At 38.3% G+C, this 10,961-nt stretch overlaps 1 protein-coding gene across 9 annotated transcripts in view; it reads right to left on the bottom strand.

Moving 5' to 3' along the window:
• Nucleotides 1–221: 221 nt before the first annotated feature.
• GPHN (gephyrin) overlaps nucleotides 222–10,961 on the bottom strand; it is a 296,958-nt gene continuing 286,218 nt past the window's right edge. For all 9 annotated transcript variants that reach the window (XM_056345747.1, XM_056345749.1, XM_056345748.1 and 6 more), the window contains 6 exons: nucleotides 10,747–10,834; nucleotides 8,597–8,670; nucleotides 5,846–5,910; nucleotides 4,441–4,544; nucleotides 3,144–3,240; nucleotides 222–1,234 (listed from right to left, as the gene is read on the bottom strand). In XM_056345747.1, coding sequence (XP_056201722.1) covers nucleotides 1,101–1,234; nucleotides 3,144–3,240; nucleotides 4,441–4,544; nucleotides 5,846–5,910; nucleotides 8,597–8,670; nucleotides 10,747–10,834 — 562 coding nt within the window. In that variant the 3' untranslated portion in view covers nucleotides 222–1,100. The remainder of the gene's footprint in view (nucleotides 1,235–3,143; nucleotides 3,241–4,440; nucleotides 4,545–5,845; nucleotides 5,911–8,596; nucleotides 8,671–10,746; nucleotides 10,835–10,961) is intronic.

Here is a 10,961-nt window from a genome sequence, read left to right as displayed (position 1 = left end):
ACTAGTCCAATTGTAAAGCACTCCAAATGCTGCTTCCATTTTGTCCTTTGGGAGGTCAGTGAGAGAAAGCTCACTTTGTATTTTCAGCTCACTTGTGATACTGTACATGAGGGAAGGCCCTAGATCCCACAGACTATTTCCCTTCCTTCCTGTCCTCTTCCCCCACCCCAAATACCCTCTTAAACTACTACTTTTTTGGTTCAAACAACAAGGCTAAACAGTTGAAATTTTAAATAATGATTGAGGATTTTTTTTATTCATTTAAGTTTCAATATCATTACAGAAAATGTTATGGTACAGAGTTGTTTAACATTAGTTTTATTTCTTTGCTCATTTAATTTCCACACGAATGCTGGTAACACTAATATCTGTACAAGATCAGTCTTTGATTTTTTTTAGTTTTTAGTTCTGTACATTTTTAAATGTATTGGTTAAAAAGGCTGTCAGCACTTAAGGAAGCAATTTTTTTGTTTGTTGAAATAAAAGGTATCCAGTTACTGCCCAAGAGTACTGAGCTGGGTGGCTGCTGGGACAAGAGAGATCCCTGAATGCGCAGCGAGGTGAGAAAACCTCGGGGCTTCATTGGGTTCCCAGTGCAGCCACTCTGCTGTTGGCACTGTGCACATCAACACGAGATACAAGATAAAGAACAAGCAGAAGCTCTCTGTGAAGCGGTTATGAAGCATACTAATAAGGGAAATCCAAGTGTTGTCTACGCTAGTATAAATAAGCAGACAGCCTTGTTTTAAGAGCATAAGTAGTTGTATCTTAAAGATGAGAAAAAACACAAGTTCTGCAGGCACCTACTGCTGTCTACTAAAAGCTACTGCTATTAGAACTAGCATTGAACACACAAAGCAATTGCAAGGAAAGGAAAAAGTTGCTTTGATATAATCAGAATAAATTTCTTTGTTAAGATTTGTTTTAAAGTTTTTTTTTAAAAGGTATTTATTTAAATTCCATTTGAAATATAATTCAAGATGTTGACTATACTGATCAACTGTTATCCAAATCAGAAAAACTAGCTGTGCCGTTGCATATTACAGGATACAGTCAATGATATGTGGACATGCATCAAAGCTTCGCTCTTGCTGGTGACATCATAGCCTTCCAATGACCATGACATCCACCACCTCCCCCTTGTGAAGCTCCACATACTGCTCTGTCTTTGGAGGTAGCATCAACAGTCCATTGGCACTGCGCATGCTCATCAGACGACTGCTCATCTGATTCCCTACAGGAGAGCGAGAGAAAAATTTCAGTTACATTTTCGGTTAGTTTCAAACGCTCCAAGACACCACGCAAGAAACATGAGCTGTTCTTACAAAGATGTTCATGTTCCTAACTTATTCATAAAGCTGGGATCTCACTGTTCCAAGGTGGATGGAAACAGAGAACTCTGTAAAGAATTAGTCAGCCTCTCATTGCTCTGGCTCTCAAAACCCTCATTCCCTTGGCTGATTGCTTTCCTGTCCAGCCTTCTACATTATCTGTACCTCATATCTTGTCACAGTAAATTGCTTTTCTAATTTCTAATTAGAATTCTAATTTCTAATTAAAATTTGTAATTTCTAATCCTATCAAAATTATTTTTCAATTTGTATACATAATTCTGACTGTACAAAGACAAAAACCAGCACAATCTGGAATGTTTTTAAAGTAGTTGAAGCCTTAGGCTGCAAAAGCTGATGGTGAGTAAACTTTTTGATAAAACTAAGGCTGCTAACACAGAACTAGCTGAATCCAGCAGATGTGAGCAGAATGAGGATAAGAACCAAGGAAACACTTCCAAGAGAATGAGGTAACTCCAGAAGAAGGCCAGCCCAGTGACAAAGCAAACCAGTAATAAATTAAGAGATCACCACACAGAATTAGAATTAGAATCAACCCAAAGTGATTGGACTTGGGGATTGTGTGCTGGGTGGTGCGGCTATAATTGAAGGGTGTGATCTGGGGTAGGGGTCCCTCTCTAGAGGCACCCAGCTTGAGCTGTAACCTGAGAACTAACAGAAGAGGAATTGGAAACCTTCACTTGGACTTCACATTTTTCAGCAGGATCCTAGGGTTGGACCCTGTTATGGTGTTTGGCTGCATAACCCCATAACATACGACACCTCAAAAAAATGGGTTTCTTTGGGACACTGAGCTTCTTGACATGTCCTGAAGATAGACGGTATCATATTGGTAGTACTGACGAAAAAGGAAGATACGTTAATAAGTCATGCCCTTTAGTTTCTTGGTTTTCAAAGTTGACCGACAGATAAATCATTCCAGACAGTCTGCTTGCTTAAGGAAAGCAGTGGTACACAAGTAAACAGAGTTAAACCAAACACAGCATTACAGATGTAAGTAGTACCTTGACTTACACCTGGAAATATATCAGCAGCTGTGTGATCTTGGGAGTCAACATTAAGAACTTTCTCTGAGTAAATAGTAAGATGCATTTGAGCTAATGTTTTCCCTGTGGAAAGCTGTAAATAGTTCTTCGTATTGAACAATTCAGATGTAGCAAAAAGACAGTTATTGTAAGGACCTGAATCTCATGAAATTGTCAAGAATTGGTCTTTTAGCAGTATACAACTGAAGTATTCAAACATGGTATTTACCTGAACTGCAGCTGAGTATCCAGAAGCATCCTTAGGTGGAAAACGTGACTAATAAAAAGTCTTAGTCTGCTTTAAGAGAACATATTCAGCCTCTTTGATCTCTTTACTTTTCCAGTTCAGCTAGAATCACACTTCTTTTATTTGTATTGTTCCTACCTATGCCCCAACTTGTGTTTGTTTAGTACATGCACATGAGCAAAAGGAAGCAAATAGCCCTGTGAGTGCAAGTAAGCATGGGTGGTTATAAAAAGGAATGTGTGCACATATGCAAGCATACAGGCGTACAGTGTGTGTGTGTTTATAAAGGCAGGTTATTCAGATACAGGAAATTCTGATGGTTAAGTTGGTAAGTCATACCATGACTGAATTTGAAACTAATGTACATGCATGTACATGTACAAGTTTGTCAGCAAATCAGTCTGTATAAGGAAGGTTATACGAAAAAATGTGCACATGCTCCGTTGTTTTTAGACACGTCTGTAGAAGGGGAATGACCTGGGTGAGTGTGTCTGTCAGGCTGTGTGAGTGGGTACTAACCTGTACTCTGTGCCCAAGGTAGTGGTTCTTGGTGATGCCAAGTCAGTATGCACCGATGATATTCTGGGCGGGGGTCCAATTTTACGTCACATGATAACTGTAGAAGAAGCAAAGAAAGGATGAAAATGTCACGCATTCAGAGTGCACTGTCTAGGATAACAGAATCATCTGCTCAATTGTTTTTCCTAAAAACAGTCTGTTTAAAAACTTGCATTTTGAGGTCAGATGGTGTCTAGTGCAAAATCAAAAGCTCTAGAAGGTAGAGACTGCGATATTTAAGGGAAATACAACTGTGATATTATAATATCAAAGTGTATGATGGACTCTACATGCATTAAGTGGAGTATTCCAAAGCTTTTCCTTTACTGGGAGTTAAAGATATAATTTAGTTGGAAAAAAGCTCTATTGTCTTTGGATTACACATGCATAAAGATAAAAAATTAATTCACATTCAAAAATCCTGCTAGCTCTGACAAAAGGGAAGTGGTCAATCTTTGAAATGAAAAGACATATGGGGCATGGCTCACAATGGAATTTAATTGAACACACTGGAAAATTTATGCAAAAGTAAGGATCACTACAAATTTCTCTCTTTTAGGATATTTTAGCTGTGAGATGAAGAAAAATCTGGATGCCTGAGGAAGTGTGGAAGAGAGATATAGGATAAGCAGTAAGAAAAGTGCATAGGCAAGAACACTAGGAAAACTATAAAAGGTAATGTGTTCCTTGGTACTTTATTTGAATCAAAAATAGAAGAATAACACATTATAATAATGTGCCTTGAATCTATATTACACTGAGTTACAATATCCATGATTTCTTGTAAGAGTGAAATGAATAGTTTAAGGGATTTACATTGCTTAGAGTAGGGGTCACGTGGGTTACTTATATAAATAACTCAAGATCAGAAAGGCTTTAACATTTGTATTTTCTGTTGCTAATACAGAACTACCCAGCTCTTGAAGACATTCCTAGATTACTCTGCATTTTTTTACCACTGGTTCAAACAAATGTTTTGTTTGAACAGGAAAGCATCCTTCCTGCCTGACTGGCAAACAGCTGCTTGTATATCTGTATGTCTTGCTCCATTAGATAGCCACCTAACTCTTAGAAATTATGGGACTGAATATTACCAGTTACAGAGAATGCGAATGTACCTCTGTTTTGTGTGAACTTCCTTCAGTTTGCCAGAATTAGTTTAGGGCTCAGATTCCACAAACAAGACAGCCTTTCACAGCCCAAAGAGCTGTACTTCAACTTCTTGAAAGACTTTTTAAATAGAGGACAAGGTTCTTACCCTGGCTTTGATGATGGTGGGCCGAGGATCCAGGATTCCCTGCATTTTCCTCAGTGCGGGAACAACAAACAGATTGCAGGTGACAACAGCTGACACAGGGTTGCCTGTAGGACAAAGAACAGTTGGTGGTGACTCCCTCTTGATTTACTCTGTAAAATGCTGAGAGTGATCTCAAGTTTTTAAAGCAATTGCGCTCTAAAGGATTCTAAAGAGCTCTTCAGTGCTATGTACAGGAAACATTTCAGTCAAGACTGGAGGGGTATGTGGCAAGTACACCTGTTGAAAGCGACATTCTCTGGCTGATGGTGTGCCAAAATCCTGCTCTGACCAGAACTGCCCTGTGTTCCTCAGGCCCCGCCATTTGCCTCTGCTCCTCTGTTGCCTTTGTCTTACTCCTAGATTTGTCTGGGGTCAGTGCAGGGTTTACTGAGCACAGGTATAGGTCCTAGCTTATAGGGCTCTTGACTCGTAATTAATGATTCCAAGACCTACAGAGAAATAACTTTCAATTCCCTAACAGGGTAGCAAAATGCTGTAGTACAAATTCTGAGGAGAATTCTACTGATTTGTATGTCTTCTCTTGAATAAGAGAGGTGTATGACCAACGTCTGTCAAACACCACTTGTCTTATACATCTGGACTTCCCTAGATGATACTTCTGAAATAAATATTATGATCAGACAGATGCTCCATTGATCTCTCCTCTCCTGGAAGAAAATGTACTGCAGCAACTAAAACAAGAGAGAGAAAAAGCACTAGAGAGACATCTGAAAACCACCAGCTTATCAAGAACAGGATTCCTTGTGTAGCCAGAAATCCATGCAAAGCCAGAGCAATAAGAATAAAAATAAATTCCTCCCGATTTAGGAAGATAGAGATTTGTAGCCAGATCCCTAAGGAAATTTTATTCTGAATTCAGTGATTTCCCAAGGGACACAGCATGCAGGAGGTGAAGCGATGCTGCCCTCTCTTGGTTCCACGGTATGATCATGATAAAAAAAATTCTGTGACATGTTCCTTGGCACTCCCTCGTATTTTCTTTCCATTTTCAATACTTGAGAGTGGATACACTGACTTACATGCACAGAATGTTCAATGTGAAGGTGGAGGGAGCTGTAGGAAAAACCCACCTCTGTACAGTACCACTTACAAAACCTAAAGAAATTGTTGGATGGAAGAAATCTTAAGGCCTGTACACCAGCAAATTCTGAGGACAGGAACAAGAACCCCTTATTGTTTCCCTGTAAGTCTGCCTCTTCTGGAAATTTCTGGGAAAATCTTAAAGGTACCTTCCTTAGGGATGCCAACACCAGACGTAGAGGCATAGGTGCTGTGAAACGCCACTATTCTGGTTCATGTCTGTCATCTATGCACAGCAACAAAAGTAATCCACAAAACATCTTACCTGGGAGCGCAAAGATTATTTTTCTTACGCCATCAATATCCAGGGTTGCAAAAGTTGTTGGCAGGCTATGGAAAAGGAAAATCATTTAAAATCTGCAGTAGACTTTGATTGAACACTATTATATTATTGTTTAAAACATTTGGTAAAGAAAAAAAACAGGATCTCTCTTTTTCTCAGCAGTTCATTAGCACCTGCTGCTTATTTTATACTGGGGGTACAATCCTCTCTTTGTGATGACAGAACAGTTAGTTTTTCTTGGTATTCAGCTATGAAGCTGTAAGTAGATGAATTTGCTTCTGGTGAGGAAACACCTAAGAGCAGATGAACTAGTAATCAAAAATCTAAATCCTGTCTTCATGCTAGAAGCCAATTAACAAAGAAGTAATACTGAAATTATGGAGTTACAGAGCTGTATTTGTTTTCCATAGAAGGTTCTCCAAATTTTTTGTAACATTAGTGACTCTAATTTCCAGTGTATACAGCAGTAGTGACAATGGAGCAGTATTTCAGAGCAGCAAATGCTAGCTAGTCTGCAGATGAACAAATTCAGTTACATAGGCAGAGCGGCAGTCCGGTAAGACCTAGGTCTATCAGTAAAGAGCTCTTTGTGTGATCTGTAGTGACTTGTTATCAGGGCTGTTACAGTTATGCAAATGGAACAGTAACGTGATGGCTCAAGAATGTGGCTGACAAAGAAGAAGGACTCGTCCATTAAAAAGTTTTCTCTATACCTATGTTAATGTAATCCTTTTAAACATTAGAAATGATACTTTATAAGGAGCAGTAATTCGGCTGAGTTCCTTGGTTTCATCTTAAGCTAACAACTATCACCTGGTCAGCAGATGCTAGTTGCTCACCAGCAGCAACTTTGGAGATTTGCCACACTTTCACCATTACTACCTAGTTTTGTACCCGCTAGGACTAATCAATACCCTATTTTTTCAGGGAAAATTGGTGTTGGATGTTTTTGTTTTAAAATGTCTCTAACATAATGGAAACTATGTGCCAGACCTCCAAATCTTATAACCAGTGCACAAACTGAGGTACAAGAAAATCTAGTTGCTAATTCATATTTACTGGAAACTCTGAATTGTCATATGAAATTTCAACACCATCACTGGTAAAATCATCCAGTACTTCCTTCTGCCAGTGCTGCTAGATGAGATACAACCTTACATTAGCTCAGCAACTTTCATAATCAAGTGGAGAAATGGTAAACCCTAGGCATCACTCTGCAGTCATTTAGACATCAAAATACAGGCATACAAAGCAAATTGTGACTTCATTTTTGGTACTTACTCAAGGCAATTTTTTCCAATAAAGTAATCACAATTTATATCTAAGGTCTTTTAAGACAGAATTAATAAAAACTAAGACACAGTATTTACTACTGCACTACAGCCAATGAAAATGAGAGTGCTTCCATTCTCAGTAGGATTAGATAACCAAATGTTTTGGTAGCATTTAGAAATATCTTTCTTGGGGCATAAAATGAAAATGGATCTTTGGGGAAAGTAAGATTTCTTAAAGCTTTTCTGACTAGTTATTAGAAGTTTATTGCTACAAGTCTACAGAGGGATCACCAGAAGAAAGAATTACACTCGCTTTCAGATTAGCCAGAACCAGAATTTAATATTCTGAATTCTCTAAATCAGGATATCCGTTCTTGTCAGCAGCAGAGGCTGGAGTGCAGATTTCACTTTTGGGACTTCCCCACATTGGCTGTCGCAGTATGACAGAAGCAGTGAGCAATTTCCATGCCTGGGCTACATCCAGCATGGGAAGAAACATGCTTTCAGCTCACTTGTTCCTTTTATGGAAGGAAGGTGGTGGTAGTAGCAGCACAAGCACCAAACCCACATGCAGTTCTTTACGGGATTGTATGCAGAGACAGTAAAAATATTTGTCTATTCTCACAGCAAAACCCCACTTTCTGTTCTGCTCCCTGGCAACAGTTACGGGCTAGAGGGAATCATTCCTCAAGGGTGCACTTGGCCTTGGGTTACTGGATGGTGCCAACCTAGCTTGCAAACAAACTGCACTCCATGATTAGTGAGGCAGAGCTGTAGACATCTTTCCACTGCTGTACTGCGAAAGGGAACTCTCTATTTTCAATACATGTAGTTTTCATTTTCTCTACAAAGCACACTTCCAGTCTCATTAATTAGCAGTGCTACAGCAAAGAAAGCACTGCTGAAACAGTTTTCTGAAGAAAACTAAATACATAAAGGATTGTGTTTACTTTAAAATTGCTGTGCTCAGTATGCCAACTGGATAAAACTTTGTAAATTAACTGTCATTCCACCTCTCTCAAGACTCTGCTTGTTTATAGGAATATGACTTATGCAAATTTTGAAGTGAAATGAGATGCTCATTATGCAAACCAGCACCCAATGTCCTTGGATTTCCCAGTTATTTCATAACTATGTCAATATCTGAGCTCTGTGATCACACTGAAGAGTGTGGCAATATTTATACCATGCTGTTTTCCCCCCAGTCTCCAAACTTGGTTTGCCATAGTTATCAGAGAATTATCTCTTACTGATAATAAGCAATCTCTCTGTTCCAGTTAATTTTACCCATCAAGATGATGACTAATCCAAATAGGACTGATTTTGCTTCTTTTCCCATATGTATCTACCATGTGGTTTACAGTATATGATGAAAACTGAAATCTACTGAAACACTTACATAGGATATTTAGCCCAATATAACCTCCATCTATGCTGCCTAAGTAGAAAGATTTCTTACCCTGGTTTCATAAAAACTCTGCCAAAGTGAATCTGTGCATGAAGATCAATATCCAGCACCTGTTTAAGATAGTCCTGTTTAAATAATAATAAAAAAAAATCAATTAAGTAACATCAAAGTGGCTTACATCATCTAACCATTCAAAGCAATTAATTAATATCAAGTGAAGATGAAAGACTTCTCATATCCCAAAAGTGCTACAGTCCAGTGGGGTATTTCCGGTATTTGGAAGAAAGTATTTTCAAAAAGAAGAGGTGAAGAACAGACTCATTTTAGGTGCCAAACCTGACTCCATGAGGACACAGTAATATATTTACTTAAAAGTCAGCTGCAGCATCAGAACCTCAAAGGACACCACAAATACCTGCTACTCAAACATTCTCTATGTCAAAGGTGGAAGAAAGCCTTTATGGTTCAAAGTTAAGGCTTAAAACCACTTTTGCCATGGACGCTATCTAGCAGTAGAGTTAGAGATCTCCTAGTATTTTTGAAATCAATACTGTACTGTAGAAATCATAGCTTTCCAGGATACTGTAATTATTGTAATTTCTGGGGGACATGGTCTAATTCACAGTAGTCAGGTTTAACAGTCCTTAGAAAGGAAAAACTGTGGGTGGCTTGTGTGTTCAAGTTAAATGATTTTGCATAAAAACGATCAATCCAGTTATTAAACTGAATTACTTGTTTAGTCTTTATTGAGAATTGCTGTGCTTGAAGATTTAGTTTCCTGTCTGATCTATTTAGTATAGACACGGGACGTAACAGTCATCTGTGAAGAGAGACTTTGGAAGCCGTAAATCTGAAGCTCCCTTGCAGCTGCCCCCTATTTCTCTCTCTCTTTTTTAGGGGTGTGTGTTTTGTTGTTGTTGTTATTGGTGTGTGTGTTCAAATACTTGGAAAGCAGCAACTTTTTTCAGCCATGCATGAATTCTCAATTATTGATTGCATTAACCCCATTTTTACTTTCTATTTACTTTTAAAATGTTCACAGTTACTTCACTGAAACTACCAAAAGCTTACTATCAGAGGGCTAACCATCAGTGGAACACAGAGTCTACTGACTTCATGCTGTTGCCTCAAATTCAGACTGGGGAGAAATTTGCTAGAAGGCATAAATGCCTGTAAGGCCATTCAGCAGTCCAGACACTTCCTCGTGTTCCTGCATCTGCACTATGTCGCCATGTTCCCAATTTAAAGACCAGCACTTATCCTTTATTATTTTTCTAGGAATACTGAGGACAATAATGGGATTGAAAGTAATTGGCATTGGTTTTAACTAGTCATCCATTTTCATGATGTATCCAACAATATGATTTCTACTCAGAAAAGTGACAAAACCAGCACTTGTTTGCCATCTCCTAATGACTGTCTTTAGTATCTGTTATAAAAGGAGAGATGTTTCTTTTACCTGCCAAATTCACAGATTCAGTCTGGGATCAAAAAGTAATCTGAGTTTTCCTTCGCATAAGTCATGAATAATTAATGTCCTGCAGGTTCATCTACGCCCCACCAGCATCTGTGTATCCCTATTTTCTTTGATGGTTTTGGCACAGGGATTATCAACAGGAACTCAATCAACAATTCTGTTAATGATTCAAAAGGCAAATATATCAGCTCACTGTGTCTCATATGTATTGCCTCTGTAGGACTATCAGGTGCAAAATGTGAGAAAACTATTTTTGTAACAGATACAGCTTTGGTATATTCAGGAAACAGATCTGCTGAGCAAGAAAAAGCTATTTATATACTCGGGTTGCTTTCTGAAGTACTTTCAAAGTAGCTTTATTCTATCTACATTTTACCTGCTCTAAGAATAAAAAGAAGTCTTTTGCGTTCATGTGCTATTAAAAAGCACCTTCCTCATCATAACTACATAAATAATTCCTTAAATAAAACCACACTGCAAATCACTCACATCAAAAATTAAAACATTCCCTGTTGTACTATGCCTACTATAGCCCAGTAATAAGAACAAAGAGAATAAGGATAGCAATGATGACTATTTTCTTAATCAATTCACATTTAAGTGTTCCCAAAAAAGTAAGATCCCTTTTTAATAAAAATTAATACAAAGGTAAAAGCTCTGATGACAGACTCTGGCTTGAAATTCTTACACATATTGTAGCAAGTCATATTTAAATTTAGCATACCTTTTCCCCCATAGATACACCTCCTGATGTAATGATCACATCAGCACGGCTGATACCCTCATTCAGTGCATTCAGTAAATCATCTGGGCTACAGAAAAGAACAGGCAAGCAGATTAGTGGCATGGAACTATTACAAGTTGTAGTTTGTAAGTAAGTGTCTGTGTGCACACATACAGATGTACATACATACATGTGTTTTACGAAAGAGATACAGC

Source organism: Falco biarmicus, chromosome 7 (genome assembly GCF_023638135.1).
Source record: "Falco biarmicus isolate bFalBia1 chromosome 7, bFalBia1.pri, whole genome shotgun sequence".
NCBI lineage: Eukaryota > Metazoa > Chordata > Aves > Falconiformes > Falconidae > Falco > Falco biarmicus.
Note: the sequence above shows the minus strand (reverse complement) of the source record. Positions and strands in the feature narration are given on the sequence as shown.